This window comes from Pelodiscus sinensis, chromosome 5 (genome assembly GCF_049634645.1).
Source record: "Pelodiscus sinensis isolate JC-2024 chromosome 5, ASM4963464v1, whole genome shotgun sequence".
Taxonomy (NCBI): Eukaryota; Metazoa; Chordata; order Testudines; family Trionychidae; genus Pelodiscus; species Pelodiscus sinensis.
This window is the reverse complement of record NC_134715.1, coordinates 23623981-23643125: the sequence shown is the minus strand read 5'-3', so window position 1 is coordinate 23643125 and position 19145 is coordinate 23623981. Positions and strand designations below refer to the sequence as shown.

Genomic DNA, 19145 nt, shown 5'->3' with positions numbered 1-19145 from the left:
CGGGGGATGGCTGGAGGATTCACTGTTGTGTCAATGGGGCTGAGACATGTATCCATGAAGTTTTGGCCAGCGAGTTGCTTCTTCAACCCATAGCCTGAGTGGCTTCTGTGGCCATGACAGTGTATTAAAGACACTGTAGAAGCAGAGAAGGAAACTTGCCATTCTGGCCCCACTGCAGCTTCTCCCATTAGCCCTTTCCTCTGCACACCCACTTTGGGAAATGTTGGTGTAGGGCCTGCAATCAGAGTGACACAAGAAGACTTTTGCATCCATGTAAAGCCCCACTGAAGTCAGTAAGGATTCCCAACACAACATAATCCACTAGGGTACATCTACACTGTATTTATTTTGAAATAAGCTATTCCAGAAGAAATACTCCAAAATAGCTTACTTCAAAATAGCACATCTACATTACAGGGAAGCCTCCTGAGACTTCCCTAATGTGGACGTGCTACCTAGATTTAGAGCCCCAGGAGGCACTGGAGAATAATTATTCTGAATGGCGCTGGAGGGAGCTATTTCGAAATAGCAGCAGTGAAGTGTCCACATGGCTACTATTCCAAAATAGCTATTTTGGAACAGACTTTATTCCTCATGAAATGAGGTTTACAGAAGTCAGAATAAGCCATCCATTATTTTGAATTTATTTTGATTTAACGGAATTGCTGTGTAGACACTCACATTGCTATTTCGGAATAATGCTGTGTAGACGTACCCCTAGAGCACAGACATGCTGCTAATACTTTCTTCACTGAGAAATATGCAATTCTGATGCTAACTGTTTGGTCAAATGTCTTCTGATTAAAACAGAGCCCCCACAGATAAAGAGGGTGTCAAGCTTCTTTCTGTAAAGACAACTTCTCCTGAGACTGGTAAGTGTGTGCTCTTCTCTGGCAGTTGGATGGTGACTGATTTTTTTTTTACAGTTCTCCACCACCTTCTCCCATGACAAAATGATGCCTTAGAAGCAGCCAACAGTGATTTCAAGTCAAAGTAAACTGTTTTTAGTGACAGCTGGGAAGAATAATTATTCTTGTCTGAGGAGATTAAAGCTATGTTTATAGCCCAAACCTAAAAATAATCATAATGAGAATTAGCATTGTGAATTTGTTCCAGGCTAGTAACAAGTTCAATATTCCCCCAAAACAGCCATTTTCCCTGTCTAGAATTCTGACTGGCTCAATAGTGTGAACAGAAGGTCCTTTCCCACTGTCAGGATGCCTCATATGGACTAAGGATGCAAAATGCAAGTGCTCAAGGACAATGGTTGCAGAACAGCTGCCCCCAGCATTGAGAAGCTGGCTTCACTAACACTCACTGTCGCAGCTGAGAGAGATGCCAAATGGATGTAAAAGATCTGCTCTAAAGACCATTGAAGTCAATGGGAGACTCTTCAATGAGCTTTGGAACAGACCCAAACAGTATCGTGTAAATAATTTTTTTTCAAAATTTGTCCAAATTCAATTTATGAACCATGCTGCCCCTTTAAACACTATTCATTAAGAAGAGGCCAATCAAAGAAACATAATAAGTCTGGGTAATTGATTCTTCATGAGAACATATCTTCATTTTATATTTATTGATGTATTGATTTAGGACACTTGCTTTCTCACGTAAAGAAGGGTGAACTATTAAAAACACATTTGACAAATGAACCCCTTTTTCTGTTGGCAAATTGCCTGAACACACTTTGTTCCTTGTTTACAAACATGTTCATTATTCAGAAATCCTCAGCAAGCAGTTACTTGAAAGCTACTTGCTAATGTACTGCTAGTATTTGCTGTTTATAATCTGCAGTTGAAGTTATGCGTAGTCAGCTATGTTTCTGTTCCTTCTACGTGACTTCAATCCCCACAAGGAGTATTTAAGATGACCCAGGAAAAATTTCAAGGAGTGTAATGATGTGTGACCCATTATGTAGATATTTTTATGAAAAAAAGCTTGGCTGTTTATGAGTATTTGCAGAATGCAAACAGAAGGAGTTGTTTAGTCTCCAAAAATCCTGCTTTTGGTTTGAATTAATGTTTGCAATTACTTTTTGCAGTATTCACCCAGCTCTGCTTCTATGACTCAACAGTTTATTTTCTTACAAAATACAGCCCTCATTACAGATCTATATTACAATATACTCTGTCCTGCACTTACTTAATGTTGTTTATTGTAAATTATTTACATAATAAAATCTGCCGGAGAAAACAGAGGATATATATAATGTTTGTGAAAGGCATTAAGCCCTCATCATTTTAAGCATAACAAAATAATGCCCCTACAAGACTGGAGGTTGAAATAGGAGTTTCAAGAAAATGCTGTGAAACGCTGAAGAACTGAGATAGTGTTGTTTAGATCAAGTCTCAGACTGAACTAATCTGAATCCCAGTCACTGCAGAGGGAAAAAAGCTAAACCGTTCATGAGAACTGTCCTCATGAGATTTCAGATTTCACTGCCTTCCCATCCCAATACAAGATCCTTTCTGACCTACATAACTCTTACCACCCCAACTGTAGGGAAAAGGTCCCTCAAGTCTTCACACTTCTACCTCTTCATGGAGTCTTTAATGGGTCCTGTCTGGCTGCTTCCCCTTACCTCTCCTCACACACATACACACGGCAGTTTCATGGGACTGCTGTTTAGCTGCTACACTCTCCCCCCTCCAAATCGTATCTGATCGCCTGGGGCATGGACAGGTCTGCTGAGAGCAATTACAGGCCCCAGGGCCGAACAGTCAGTTGTGCCAAGCCGTGCCAATGTTGAGGCGCTCGACCAGACAGTTGGGCAGATGCACCTGCACTAGCTGGTGCCCAGGGAGCTGCTGCATGTTCAGGGCTTTCAAACACCCCGTAGTAGTGTTGCCAACTGTCTAATTGTGCATATCCAAAGACTCTTGCGCTACCCTTTCCTGAGGCCATGTCTCTGTCCTGCCCTTTCTCAGAGGCCCGACCCCTTGCTCATTCCATCCCCCCTCCCTCCGTGGCTTCTCACCCCGCTCACTGATGTTCACCAGGCTGGAACAGAGGGCAGGAGGGGTGGAGCTGGGCTGTGGGAGGGAGTTTGGATGTTAGAGAAGGTGCATGGTGCCAGCTGTGAGAGGAAGTTTGAGTCCTGGGTCTGGGCTGGTGCAGGAGGTTGGGATTGGCGGGCAGGGGGCAGGAGATTGGCACTTACCTCAGGCGACTCCCAAAAGTGACCAAAAAACCCTTCTGGCAGTGACTCCTAGCTGCAGGGGGAGGAATGGGAGGTCTCCACTAGCTGCTGCCTGCAGGCACCACCCCCACAGCCACAGTTCCCAGCATGCGGAGATTCCCTTTCCCTCCTCTCCCAGGGCAGCAGAGGCACCAGTGCTGGCCACTTCGGGGAGCAGTGCGGAGTGAGGATGGGCAGGAAGCTTTGCCTTAGTCCTGCTGGGCTACCCCTGCAGTGATCAGAGAGCTCTGGGCCCTTTTAAATCACCGGGCCACTGTGCAGTTGCCCCCTACCTCCTCTCTTACCCTTCCCCATCTTCAAGCCTGGGCATGTTAGCTGATCCAAACCACCTCCAATATATGGCAGGAAGGAATGATACAGTCTGCGGTCTATTGGCTGCGCTACAAATCCCACCACTTCCATTAGCCTGACATGGAGGCTGTTTCAGTCAAAGAGGTCAGGCTCCAAATGCTTTGCCTGGCTGGAGCAGAAGCTATTTATCCTAGGTAGGATGCAAAGCCACAGTCCTTCACACTTCCTGGACGGCTGTTGCAAGACAAATGGAATCCAGGTGTTAAAAGACGAGGAATTGAATTCCAGTGGGTTTTTTTAATGTGTTATTTGGAAACTGAGATCATAGATGTGTTTTAAATGGCAGGAGTGGGGGGGGGGGGGGGGGTATAAAAATGCAGTATTTCTTTAAAGCTTCCAGTAGATACTAGATTTCTAGGACACCTACAGGACCTGATTCTTTACTCTCACAGAATTTAACACTGGAGTAACTCCATTGATTTCAGTGGGTTACTCCAGTTTTGAATCAGTGTAAATGAGAAGAGAATCAGATGCTCTTGTGTTGCACAAGAGGGCCTGAGGTCTTTTTAATCAGCTTCTAGATTGGCGATCTGAGCTTCTTGTTTGGAGAGAATGTTTAATATTCTCTTTTACTGAGGTGTGCTGCATGTTTGCTACATTTGGAAGACATGAGTCATAACCACTTTGGAAACATGAATTTTCCCCCTGGTTAATGCTATTCATATTTAATATACCTAACTCTTTTGCTGATGAAAGTCTACATTTTAATAAATACTGAAATTAAACACATAGCCACAGGTATAGGCCATTTTTCTTCCAAGTTTCTAAACTGATTAAATTAAATTATTATTTTTTTAATAATTGCTAAGGGCTCATTCATATTACAAACCTTATGGAAATACTTCTTACTCACACAAGTCCTAGTCACCTCCAGGTATCTATTCCTGTAAGTAAAATTTACTCACTTGAATCTAGTTTGGAGACTTGGGCCCAAAGACAGTCATTTCATAATAGCATAAACGCGTAGGCCCTTAGAGTGTCAGACTAATTTAGTGACCATTAAGAACACTAAAAACAATGCCCTGGAGCAATTTTAATAGTTGCAGTGTATCACAAGTATGCTCCCAGCTCCTCAGACATCACCTCTTTTGAGAAGAGACCTATATCTTTCTCCCTGGTGATGAAGTGTTTTACCAGGCTGCATAACTGCCCTACGTCTGCACTTTGCTTTCTCCTCAAAGGCTATAAACAGAGTAATTGTCCACAATTATAGGTTACTATACAGTTCTTTCTAAGCATGTGCATTTGTGAGAGAATTACAGAAAAAAATGTATTAAAACCCCCTAAAAGTACCTATACACAAGCTAATAGGTTTATCAGAGTTCACCCCTCAACTCCAACAAGAACTCAGGCAAGTGATCCATCTTTTGAATTCCACCAAGCGGTTTTCCTGTGCTTAAAAGTTCATAACAGCTGCTGGCTCAGAACAATCACCTGCTTGAATCTGAGATTGACTCCTTTGTAGATATCATTCTGGCCTTTGATCTTTAGATTCCAGTAACAGATAATCAGCAGACAAGGATGCTTAGGGTGTAGTTTCAAAAACCTGAGGTTTTGTATGTTCAAAGGTGATACCTTTGCACACACTAGAGATTTCCTGAAACGCACTTTATTTCGTCCCAAAAATTCATTCTGGTCTGTCACTTTGTTTCAAATAGTCCTTTGGAGCTCACAATCCTTCCCAGGGTTTGCCTTGGCCACATCATCGTTGTTGTCCCCCGACCCCGAGGAGTTATTTACAAATCTTATCATAACACAGCAACTTTGTATTTATAATACAATGGACTCCAAAGCTATGTAAGCTTAATTCAAAAAGATTTCCCAAAGATATTGCTGAAAATGGCCATATCTATCATATAAACTTTTATATGCATTCCTTTTGTAAAAAACTAGATTCAGGGGAAACAATTCAATTAAAAAGGAAATTATAGTATAAGAACCTTCATTTTCACAAACAGCTTTGACGTAATGGGTGGTGGTGGTAGTAGTAGTATTGTATTAATAATAATTAATAATATGAAATCTGCACATATCCAAGGGTCTTAATCCAGGAAAACAACTAAGATTGTACACATAAGTAGTTCTATCAAAGTCAATGGAGCTTTTCAGTTTGCTAGTTAAACACATGTTTAAATGCTTTCCAAGATCAGGGTCTTAATCAACATTCAGTGGTTTCAGATGTATTTTGCCCATAAAGTGTATATTCAACCAATAGTAGTGCTTCTGTTGTTTCACAGATTGGGTACGATGGAGGTGGAGTACTTTGTGAAGTTTAGATGAATAACTTATCTTGATCTTGTATTTGAAGTACACTTTGTCAATAATCACAGGCAGTATTATTGGATTCATACAGCAATCTGATGAGAAGAAAGGATAATGGCTTTTTAGAAAAGCAAATGAGATTAGAAGGAAACATTCTCCCCTGACTAGCAACCCTGGAAACTCACTGGTTTCGATGAGGTTGCACTGAATGTTATCAAAGCAGAATTTTGCACTCAGACGCTGGTGGTAGCAAAGAAAGGAGACTGGCTTATTTCAGCAGTGCATTTAAATGGTATTTCAAATAAGTAACAAAGCATTTTAGAACATTCAGAGGGATATTTACAGATAAAGTTGAACAATTGCAGAAAATGTCTTCCAATCAAGGAACTGGTCCAAACACATTTGTTCTGCTAAATGGACCTTATCATACTATGAAAACCAGGTAAAATTAAGTTTAATGTTCTCGTTTTAGAAACTAATAAGAAAAATGTGCATGCTGAAGGATATAGGGCCTATGTCTCTAATGCCTTTCTACATGGGTTTGAATTCATAACCAGTCTATAAGGTTTGGATTTTGTGAGAGAGTTTAATAATACATTAGAGTAACTGAGAAGTGAGAGAAAGCATCTGTGCAGTCTGTAATGAAAATGTGACTTGGACAAGAACTCTGGATACTGTGTATAATTTGGAAAGCTCTCCCTGGAGCATCCAGAGATATCACTTTGTCACTCCTAATTAACTATGTAGCATGTCAAGGGCTCTGCTTGCTAGTAAGAAGAAATCATCACATGCTGTAGAGCACATCAGAACAGTTAGCCAGGAAAATGAGTGGCTATATTAGCATACCTTGAATTTTCCTGTTCTAGGACTGAGCATTCACCACGAACTTCCAGGTATGACACTTTAGCATTAGGCATGTGTAATGTTTCCAGCGAATGTGTAAGAATGAAGCATTTTCTATAACAACTGAGAGGCAAGTACAATATCTCCTAGATATAGTTGTCTAGCATCTTAAAAACCCCAACATGACAATCTACCTACCTCCTTTCATAATAAGTTCTTATGCACCTCCCTAAAAGGCAACTGAAAGAAATGAATCACAGATATTTAAAAAGTATTTGGAGTGATGGGTGTCCCATAAAAGATTATTTGCACATGGTAGCACTACATTGATATATAGATGTAATGGATCATAAATCATCACTTTGGAACCAAGATTGGAGTAGCTGCATTAGGAGCTATCTGACTTTAGCAATGGTCTTTGATATTGTTATCACAGCAGCATAATATGTAATAGAAAGTCTCCAGAGAATGTGGTAATGTAGAAGTTATAGCAAAGTTGCCTAGAGAAATCCAGACACTTGAATATAATGTGATACATGAGGTGTCATGCCTTCCAAAATAACCCCAGGTGCTTCAAGAAGGTAGAGTGTAGGAAGTATGACTGATAGGACTTTGGTTATGGGAAAGGTAAAGAGAGTAATTAGTCCTGCAGTTAATTTGCTGGAAGTAAATAAAGTGTGCCAGAACTGATGAGGATGAGATATTAGCTTGCAATTTTAAAATGCTGAGTGGCCTGCAGAGTCCAGAATGGGCCATGGTAATATCTGCATGGGAAATGTCAAACACTTCCTGTGACAGAAATAGAAATTGTAAGAGTTTGTAGTTAACAAAACCAGCAAAATAAGGCAAACATATGAGTAGTTGATATGGCTCCCCTACACTTGCCCTTCTGTGGTATTTAAGCTACCATTTCTCTCCCTCCCCCCCTTCCTCTTGTGCCTGCTGTACTTTTCCCCAAGGGGATGAATGCAACCAGAGGGAAATGAGGCAGAATGGTTATCTGTGATTTCTCGCCGCTGGTTCTTATTTCTCCGTCCTGGTAGGTGTTCCATGATTCCTATGCAGTAACTAGGTTGAAGGAAAGGGGCTTCTCTGTGTCCAATGTGTTCACATTAGCACAGTATAACACTTGTGCCAATCACAAACCCAGAATGCACAGCTACTCCCCAATTTTGTGGGTCCATTGAGTCCCATGACACCTAGGCTAATAAACTTACCAAACGTCACCCCAACACCAATGTGGGCTCTAGCAGGTGAGCAAGTTCATACATCCTTTGCTCAGAACAAGCGTCTGAGAGTCACTCATGCAGCCAGCTTGGGGCCTTTGCAAAAGCATGATTAATGTGACAATGACTTTCTGCTTAAGGCAAAGCTTCAAAAGAATGGAAACCTAGGTGGGTCATTTGCATTTACTGGATGTTTCCTAGATAATCCACATCACATGAGTGTCCCAAAAATGTGTTTGAAGTCCCTAATCCTTCCCAGAGACTGCATTAATCCTGTCTTCTTCCTGAAGAAATTCTGTACAATAATACCACAATAGTACATGCATGCTTGCCTTTTTAATACAATGGACTCCCAAAATACTTAGTTCTATAAGGTTTAACTTAATTCCATATTTTTTGTCCAGGATATTATTTTATCGGTCACAGGGGCATTAGCATATTGAATCAAATTAGAACCCTAACAACTCCATTATGAAGATCAAATATGTGAATAAATATAGAACAGCGAAATGTCTAATTCAAAACGCAAAGAGAGATAATGCGCTCAACCAATGACACATGATCCTGACCTTAACCCTACTGAGACAGAAACCTAACAGTGTCAGAGTTAATACTCCTGAACTGATCGGTTCTCTTGATGTCAGGATGCTCCATGTATGACAACAACTTATAAGAACTAACTAACATGTTTGCGGGGTTACATAGGCCATACATTCCCCAAGTCAAGTGAAAGTTCCATTAAACAAAGCTTCTTCACCATATAAAATATTTTCCCTTCATGCCACCAATTTATTGAGTACTGTGCACTTCCTAGTACAGCCAGTGTAATAGATGTAGACTCTTGGCTTGTTGCAGCTTAATGATTTTATTCAATATCAACAATTAAGTTTTCATCTGTGCTATTACTGAAAAAAGACTTCCCAACTTGACACTATCACTTTAGATTGCGGAATCGTTTTGGCAATTAGCAAATACTGAATGAATAATTGTATTTACCTTCACATGATAACCAAGTTCTGCTCTTTATCTCCTCTATCTCCATTCTGATTAAAGATGACAATTTGATGCAAAAGGAAGGAAGCTGCATTTCAGATTATAGCCTGGTGCCTGAATTTCCCTTGATGACTTTGATAGATTATCTGAATTGCTAAACTGCAAAAGCCATTTTAAATAAGTGCCATAATAAGATGCTGACCATATAAAAAAACAGTGCTGAATTACAGTAGCTGCTGGTGAAGCTTTCCTAGTTTTTATATTAGTGTTTTTTCTTTTGTATTATAGCAAAGCTTAGAAGCACAAACCAAGGCCAGGGGTCCATTATGATAGGCCCTCTACTTATAATAGGATCCTTGCTCTGAGAAGTTTATAATCCATTTGAAGACAAAACTCAACAAATGAGTGTAACAACTAATACAAGAGAGGGAGGATGCAACAAAATAGGATCTTAAGATTTTAAGTAAGGGTTTATGGTTAGCTGTCAAATAAAATATTTGTACTTGTATCTGTGTAATTCCATTATCCTACCCTGGTATCTAAGACATCTTTCTTAATCTGTGTATCATTTCTTTCAGCTATTGTAGCACTGCATGACTTAGGTGCAGTTGGCTTCTCACAACCCTCTGACAATCAGGGTGGATAAAAATCAATATTTTAAAAAAAATTAAAAAGTTTTTTTAATTTAAATCACATTTTTATTTAAGTTGGATTTTTAAAATGATCAATAAATACTATAAAGTTCTCATTAAAATAATAGTTATAATTAAATCTTATCACAAGCATGCTACACCTATACTTACAGTCGCAAAATGAGTTAATGGTGCTAGTCTGTTCAGTCTAAAATTTTGAAGGCTTGCTATTTTGATGTGATTTGTGTCTAGTGTCTTTTCACTGAACAATAGTCCTTTAGTCTATCTAGACTGCTTAGGAGCATCGATATTTTTGCATTGCTAGTACTTTCAAAATGATTCACAATATCCAAAAGTTTTTGCCGAGACAACTTTCCCCCATACGCCACACTTAGTAACATGCTGTGCAGTTTAATACTAAATAATTCTGCATGTAAATTGAAATCTCAGCAGTTCTAACAAAAGATTAAACATGCACATGGAAGCCAAATCTTTAGACTTGCTATAAAATCAAATACCAAGGTCAAGACTTCGTTTTTCTATAGTTTTAGAAACAGTATCTTTCAGTTTAGACTTCTTTTAGATTAATAAAAAGATTAAATTCTTCACACTTAAATCTGAACATTCAAATGGTTTCATCTGCTTTTTCTGGTGTCTCAAGATATTCAGCAGAGCAAACATCTTGGATCCAACAATTGATTGTAATACTGCCCTTTTTCCTGTTTGCTATTATCCCATGTATAGGCTTGTCTAGGCACTCCATGTATATGCTAAAATTCTCTACAGCTTCTTCAAGGCATAATCCATGGATCTGCCCCTAAGGCTCAGGGCTCCCCTTCTCCTTTCATTGGGGAGCCCCAAGCCTTGCAGGCTGGAGTCAGGCAAGCCCGGGGCTGCACCTAACCCATGGGCTCTGCCTAGGATGCGACTCAGCACAGTACCACATCCTCTCCCCTGGCTGGGGAAACGACAATGGAACAAAGCACTGCCTGCAGGCTTTTCCCCCACCACTCTGATTGAGTGGCTGTAATCATGGCCAAAAGGTACAGGAGGGGGTAGTGCCTGGGAGCAGAGGAGGACACGGAACCATATTCATCCCTGGGGCACTCTGCCAGATCCCTCACCCCCAGCCTGCATCTGCAGCCTACCTCCAATTCAGCCCCCTTGCATCCTACCACTCATGAGACCCAACAACCTCCAGCCCACTCCTGCAGCCTTCTTCCTTCCCAGACCACACACGCCAAGTCCTCTTCCCAGCAGCCTCTGCCCACACAATGAACCCCTCGTTTTGGGCCCCACAGCAGAACTTAGGGGGAGCCTACAAACTCTACTAGCCCAGGCCACCCTAGGTTCTGGTGTGCAAGGGGAAGTTGAGGAGTGTCTTTCTGCTTCTCAGTTGGGGGTCATGTCAGTGAGGTGAGATTTTTCTTTTGCTTCTCACTTTTGTGCAGCCCCAACTGATTTTTCTGTGGGTCAGCGGCCCCCAACCCCAAAAAGGTTCCCCAGCTTTGGCATAATCCAATCTTATTTCTGAAACACTCCATTATTTGCCTTAGTTTCTTTTGTGCAAAGATTTCCTGTGTTCCCTTTTCTATTCTGAAGTTCTATTGCATTCCAGCTTCCTTACTAAATTGTTGGTTTGGAGCAATAGATATAGACTCTAATACTGTGTTTATGAAGGATACGTAATGCGAATAGGTGAGCAAAGATGGAGCAGGCATTGTTATAGTATACTCTGCCCATGAAACTCCCTGTCAGGTGATATGTTAACACAGGCAACCCATTAAAAAAAGCATAGGCATCATTGCATTGTCAGATCAAATTCTTAGTGGCTGCTTGTTGATCTTGCAAAGAGGACATGGATACATAGTCATTTCTGAGTGGATCAGCCCATCACGCTGGACTCTCTAGATAGATTATATATCAGTAAGGTTCCTGGTGTAAATGTCTCTACCCTCTTGGGAGAGACTAATGCAGTCCAGTGTAGTCAGGACCTGAAAGAAAACAAATTCACTACTCCCTTGTTCTTGGCCAGGGTGAGTCTGGACACTCAGATTTCTGAAGCTGTCATTGGTAGCGCTAAGAAACAACACATCATTTTAGGGCCTGATCCAAAGATTATTCACATCAAGGAAAGCTTTTCCACTGACATGAACAGCTTTGGATCAGGGCATTAGAACTGTCATGTTTTAGTGGAGGCATTATGATTCTTTTATAAAATCTTCCTAGTTTAGTGGGTGGCGGCTATAGGGAGAATACCTTTGGCAGAAGAGCTGATCAGAAAATCTTGACAAATTTGAAATTCTACCAAAACAAAAAACAAAAAAACCACCTCTTGAGCAGAATCTTTTGTGGAATTCCTCCCTTTTCCCATGTTTTTCGGCCAGTTATATTTTTTATGATCCTCTCTCTGCATCCCCCCGCACCAAACACCCCTCACCCCTATTTTCTCCCAATCCTATTTCTTCATTGTTGTATGGATGACCAAAAGTGGAGCAAAGTTAAAAGATGCAGGCCGAAAAGAAAAGATGGAGTGGGGGCAGAGACTATTATGAACAATAAAGACACAAGCCACGGTCCTCGAAAATCAGTAGAGTTGGTTGGGACAAAACTGTACTGCATCTAGTGTCGGTTGATATTTTTGGCATTTTTCTAAACATAAAAATTGCCACAAACATTTTTGATAGAGTTGAAGTACTCTTTTTTTTTTTTTTTTTTTTTTTTACAAAAAAGACACTGGACCTTTTTTCCCTTATAATATTTCCCTTTTCTCCTTCCCTTGCCCCTTACCCCTGAAATCTGTACAGTAAAAAGCTATTGAAATGGTTCCCGGTATTGTTTTTTGGGGCTGTGGGGTTTTTTTTTTAACTACAGCTGGGAGGGAGGATTAAACGAACATTTGCTGATAACCATTTTGTTACATTTGTATTGTTTTTGATAGACATTTTGGACTTTAAAAAAAAAGTCCAAATCAAAAAAAGTTTCAATTTGAAACAATTTGAAAGGAAAATAAATTTAATTAAAAAATACTTTTGGATTTTTCAACCAGTTCTAACAGAATTCCAGCAGATGCCAAGGTCTTTTTCCACTGAGCTCTGGAGATGCACTCTATTGTAGGGTATATATTGCTGCTCATTTAAGGTCATTTGAGAACATCAGTTATTCATTTAAAATTAGCCACAATTTAGTTTTCAGTTAAATAGAATGTAGTGGATTCATTGCTCCTCTGGTTTTTATTGTCTGACATGTTTATACCATATGTAACCATGATAAATGTACATTTTTACTGAAATGTTTCAAACTTCATTGTATTTTAACTTCATGTGTCTCTTAATTGACTCTTGTATTGGTAAGAAATTCTCTTTGAGAAGTGGACAGAAAGGCACTCAGTTAATATTTGTGTTTCATAACACCAGTTTTTGCTTACATGGAGCTCACCATATTTAAAAGTTTAGTTCCCTTTTAGCCCCACTCAGACCTTGACCCCAATAATCTGTTCCACCTGCATGCATAGAACTCCCATTGACATTAATGGAAATAGCATAGAGAAATAGGATATACTGGAAAAACAGACCTTTATGGAACTTATGAGCACTTAGGCCACAATTTCAGTTTTTCTGAAGTGAAGCTACAGAGAAGACAGACTATCCAAGTGGAGATCCACAGTATGGAATGGAATGGAGAATGTTGCATGTAATATAGTTCTGACAAAGAAACCAGGGTAGCTCAGCAAAGCAGACTGATGTATTCTTGCTGCACTTGTCTCTAATTATGTTTCTAGGCCTAATTGATCAAAATGTACCTTCTCTTTGTTAGGTGAGCACTCCTCTGAGGGAAAGTATAGAACTCACCAACATGACGAATCTTCGCATCTGGGCAATAAACATGTATGTTTACTCTTTCATTCTGTTTTCTGAAACTTTCATTAATATCAGTTATCATTAGCATCGCTCAATTCAGCTAAAACAAAAAGCAAAGAACCATAAGCAGAAAAAACTAATGACTTGTCAGTAAGAACCTTAAAGCCATTTTGCTTTAACTTTCATGAACTAGAATCACAAATGAGTTGATTTTTTTTCCACATGGTAAAAGCAAGATTAGAATTTTACTCCATTGCTCTGGCCTGCTATTTTGCTGCTCATGTACCCCAAAAGTCCAGATTTCTCTATGGACTGCGACTGTTGCCACGTGGTAAGTTTCTAGTAAAATAAGAGACAACCCTGCATTGTGCTGAAATAATTCTACCGGCTACTACAGGTTGGACTTCTATAGTCTGGACTTCCATTATTCAGCAGCATCTGTGGTCCAGCATCCTGGTGGGCGCTCCCAAGCTGAAGCACTCACAGGAAAAAAACAGGACCTGCACTCAGCAACTCCTCCCCCACCCTGTAACAGCTTCTGGAGCCCTGCAAATAACTCATTTGTGGGGCTCAAGTTCAGGGAGGGCAGGGGAGTAGTGGGAACAGGAGGGACACTTGGGGGAAGAAGCAGAGTGATAGTGGAGCCCACCAGGAGCGTAGCCCCACAGCTACTGGCAGGAAAGGGGCCTGACCCAATGAAGACTAGGGAGGGGGGACTTGGGGATGAAGTAGAGTGGCTGCAGATTCTCACAGCCAGCAGTGGAGGTCGGAAGTGCAGTCCAGTGGCTGTGGAGCTCTGTGTACTCCTTCAGGGCTGTGCTCCTGGCCCACAGCTGCTCTGCAGCCACCTTGCCTCTTTCCCCAAGCTTTCTCCCGCCCCACTAGTCCACCCTTGATTAATGCCAGAAAGTATTTTGATACTTTTCATAGATTTATAGAACACTAGAACTGGAAGAGACCTTGAGGCTATGTCTGCACCACGTATTTTGTCGGAAGAGGCAACGCAAATGAAGCGCTGATTAGCATTTTGTTGTGCTTCATTTGCATAATCTAGTCCAATCCGGTTTTGCACAAGAGAGTTTTGCGCAAAAACATGCAGTGTGAACATGTCCATTTTGTGCAAAAACCTCTCCAGAAGAAGTATAAGGATCTTGAACAAAAAGGTTTTTTGTGCAAAACGGACATGCCCACACTGCATGTTTTTGCACAAAATCCTCTTGCACAAAAATGGATCGGAATAGATTATGCAAATGAAGTGTGACAAAATGTTAATCAGCACTTCATTTTGCATTGCCTCTTCTGACAAAACATGTAATGTAGACGAAGCCTGAGAGACTACCATGGCAGGACCAAACATTGTCTAGATCATCCCTTACAGATGTCTGTCTAGCCTGCTCTTAAATATTTCCAATAATGGAGATTTCACAGCCTCCCTAGCTAATTTATTCCAGTGTTTAGGAATAAATGATTATTAGGAAGTTTTTCCTAATGTCCAACCTAAACCTCCCTTGCTGCAATTTAAGCCCATTGCTTCTTGTCCTATCATGAGAGTTTAAGGAGAATAATTTTTCTCCCTTGTCCTTGTTAACAGCCTTTTAGGTACTTGAAAGCTGTTATCCTGTCCCCTCTCAATCTTCTCTTTTCCAAACTAAACAAACACAATTCTTTCAATTTTCCTTCTTAGGTGATTTTTTCTAGATGTTTAATCATTTTGTTGTTCTTCTCTGGACCTTCTCTAATTTGTGGTGCCCAGAACTGTACACAATACTCCAGATGGGACCTAATCAGCATAGAGTAGCAGGGAAAAATGCTTTATTTACCTCAGACCATTTCTCCTGTTTGTCCAGATCATTTTGAATTATAACCCAATCATCCAAAGCATTTGGACAATATTCAGCCTAGCCATTCTTCCTCTATGCTGCTTTCTTGATACTCCTCCCATCTTGATATCATCTGCAAACTTTATAAGCATACTCTCTATGCCATCATCTAAATCATTCACCAAGGGGCTGTTTCTAAACATTTATTGCAAATGGCTCTGTTGCCAAAGCAAACAACATGGGAGGTAACAGGCAACCCTGTTTTGTAGTTCTAAAATTAAAAGGTGGGGATTGATGGCCATTAATCAAAGCTGATTTGGGAGGATGAGTATATAGGAGCAATATGCCCATATAAAACTGATTTCCAAAAGGAAACTTAAAAAACATCTATCCAGAGATACTCCCACTCCAGCCAGTCAAAGGTTCTCTGAGTCCAAAGAAAGCAGTGTAGAGGAAGAATGGCTAGGCTAAATATTGTAGAGACAATTCAGAGTTCTTCTGCTATTATCCGACAGATGCGTGTCAACAACAAACCTAATTGGTCACGATGCACATATTTGTACAAGATGCCACTCAATCTATTTGCTATCACCTGGGCATATGTTTTAACATCCACATTAGTTTAAAAAAACAGGTCTGTATGATGCAAACTTGGTAAGATGTCTTTCTTCTTCAGTTATGCCTCTTTCCATGAATCTGGAATGTCATTCCCTGCGATATTTATTAAACTATTAAACAGTTTAGTTAAAATAAGGACCAACAATTACTTTAGAACTCCTTAATACTCCCCAGAAAACCCATTGGGACCTGCAGCTTTATTGGATTTTAAATTCTTAATTGCAACTTCAACTTCCTCTGCAGAAATTTGCCTATCAAGAACTGCCCCATTGTCCTCTGAGACATTGTCATACGTCTCAGCTATCTACTTATAAGTTCAGGATTTAGATGTTCTGAAGTGAACCAAGTATGAAAAAAGTTAGCAGATGTTTCCGAGATCTTTGATGCCAGTAACTAATCTCCCTTTTTATCAGAGGGACAGCTGATTTATCCTGTTACTTTGTTAAATTTCTGGCTAAACCCTATCAGCTTTAGTGCCCTTTTCATATTATTGTTGTTTAATATGTGTCTGCTCAGCTTTTCCTCTTTCTAACAGATTAATCGTCACTCTTTTCTCATGTATTTTCTTATATGTTTTTTTTTTAGATCCTGTAGAATTATGTTTACTTTTCCAAACAGAAAGTTCTTTAACCAAACTCCTATCTTCAAGAGTTCTCATCTTTTAGAGTTTGATGCTATACCCTCACATTACTGCCTTTCCAATATCCCTAAAACACTTACTGATCTTAACAATGCTCTGTTGTACTATTAGGCCTTTTGTTTTTCCACTGAGTACTAATCTTTTACATTAACATATGCAAAGGACAGGATCAGACCAAGTCATAATTCCTCGTTTAGGATTTTTGACCAAATTAGCCATGTTTCAGGAAACAAAAATTGTATAAATTCTGAAATAAGACCCAGGTTTCCTTTTACCATTAGACATCTACCCAGGTCCTCATTTTCTCATTATTTGAACAAATTTGCACTTGCTATTCGCAAATGCCTCTTTGTACATATGATTGATCTAAAGTAGAATTAAGCACTTTGTTAAAATCCCCTAGAATAATATCCCCTTCCTTAAACCTTCTGAAGTCCCTTAAAAATTAAAAATAAAAAGAAGCTTGCCATTGATTGGGAGTTTATTTTGAAGGAGCCCTTAATTAAAATTATACATGCCTGCTATTATAATTTCATTTTTTTAAATAAGCATGGAACTCTTCTCTCATTTCCTTAGTTCATCTTTTTGATTTCTTGCAGTAGGACCTTCAGATCAGCCTTAGTGAATGGTGGTTCTCCAACCACCTCCATAGTTTGTTTACTGGAGCGGGAGTTACACTCCTTTGTGGCCATTCCTTTGTTTTGGGACAGACAAATCTTGGACTGGAGAATTTCTTACCTTGCGAGACATCTAGATCTTGTCTTAAATCCTTCTTTGTGGCGCCTCCCCCAAAATGGCTGCTGTCACACTTTTCTTTTTGTTTGTCCAAACTTGCCCAAATGGCACCACCCCCTTCCACAACAGCACAGTTTTAATGAGCTGTTCTGTTGTTGACAAGTCTCAGGGGGGTAGCCATGTCAGTCTTTATTTTTAAAAACAACAAGTAGTCCTGTGGCACCTTAAAGACTCACAAAATATATAGGATCATGGGGTTTTGTGGGTAAAATCCACGTTATCTGGTGAGCTGGAGAGGAAATAACAGAAACCAAGTTATTTATAACAGAGGGGGAAAATACCAGTTGTATCTCACTGGTCTGGCACCTTCGGGACCTAACTGATCCCGAACCAGTGACTTTGTCGGACTAGGGGAGGTCATTGCTGTGGTGCGGGAGCAGCCACTTTCCCTGGACCTCCCACCCCAGGGTTCATCTTTTCCCTTGGAAGCTACACTGCCACCCAGGACACTGCTTTCCTCACAGCACTGGGAAAGGGAGCTCTACTTCCCCCCTCCCCATGGCTTAGCAGCCACTCAGGGCTCCATTTCCCTGCCAGGACTCTGCTCTCCCCACAGCGGCTGGAGACTCCACTGACAACCAGAGCTCCACTCTCTTCAGTGGCTTCGCTGCCACCTGGGGCTCTGTGCTCCCGCTGGTGACCGGGGCCGCCTCTTGGTCCCCAGTGGCTCTGCCGCCACCTAGGGGATCAGTTACTGCCCCGCGGCTCCGCACTTCCCCCCCATGCGGCTTTGCTGCTGCCCTCCACCATGACAGGAAGCTTTGTTCCACCCCACCCCCCAGGGACTGGGGGCTCTACATTCCTCCTGGCACTCTGCTGCTCCTGGGGCTCCATCTTGGCCTTCTAGTTCGGCAATGCTCCTCTCCCCAGCCCAAGGGCTTATCCCCATGAGTGCTCTCACGGGGTCACCCAACGATGCCAGGCCAGGGAACTCCAGATTACAGAGTTTCAACCTGTACCTATCAATTATAGGACTGGTGCTAATGAGGCTAATTAAGTGGGCTGGAAGTGTCCCACTCTTAACCTTTGATGTAAAAATGCAGTTCTTAGAGGCAGTGGAAACTGGCTTTATAATGGTCCTACAATGGACAAGTATTTTTCCCTCTGTCAGGCATAATTTGGTTTCTGTCATTTCCACTCCAGCTCATCTGATGAAGTGGGTGTTACCCACAAAAGCTCATGATACTATATATATTTTTGTTAGTCTCTAAGGAAGGGGTGCGGAACCTCAAGCCTGGGGGCTGGACGTGGCCCCACACTTGCCTGGATCTGGCCTCTGAGACTCAGAGAGCCCCCCACATTGGGAACTTGTGCTGGTGCTCCAGCCCTCTGCCAGCCACCCACAGAGCTGGAGCGTACAAAATCTGGTCCCCACCCCAGGCTCTGGTGTGTGAGGGGAATGTGAGGAGTTCCTTTTTTCCTTCTCATTCAGGGGCTTCTTTCTTTGCTTTTCACTTGTGTGTGGCCCCTGATTGATTTTTCTGTAGGTCAGCGGCCCCCGACCCAGAAAAGTTCCCTGCTGTGGCTCTAAGGTGCCAGAGGACAACTCATTGTTTTGCTGTTGGTTTCTAATACCTCTGCATACTTCTCTCCCGAATGCAGACTTTTGAATCGGTATGGGGAAGATATAAGGACCTGAATATGCAAAGCTATTTCCATTTACTTATGGGCTGTAAGCATTAAGCATTCAAGAGGTGGGGGAAAATAGCAAAGATGTGCAAATAAACAGCTATTGGTTGTTCAGGGAAAAAACACTAGGAGTTTGCGGGGGGTGGGAGGAACAGTTCAATAAATATGTCATGTCATTTAAGGCTCTCCTGTCTTATCAAAGTTACAGCAGCTTCCACAGGAAGCAGTAATGAACTACAGTTACTTAATGAAGGTGCTAAGTAAAATTAATATT

The 19145-nt window shown here is 41.0% G+C and overlaps 1 protein-coding gene across 10 annotated transcripts in view; it reads left to right on the top strand.

Annotated features, from left to right (window-relative positions):
* Positions 1-19145, top strand: part of EMCN (endomucin) — a 93038-nt gene that overhangs the window by 70869 nt on the left and 3024 nt on the right. For all 10 annotated transcript variants that reach the window (XR_012904053.1, XR_012904052.1, XR_001368135.3 and 7 more), the window contains 2 exons: positions 811-872; positions 13326-13396. Coding sequence is in view for 1 of the 10 variants with exons in the window: in XM_075929663.1 (XP_075785778.1) it covers positions 811-872; positions 13326-13396 (133 nt within the window). In the remaining 9 variants the exon portion in view is untranslated. The remainder of the gene's footprint in view (positions 1-810; positions 873-13325; positions 13397-19145) is intronic.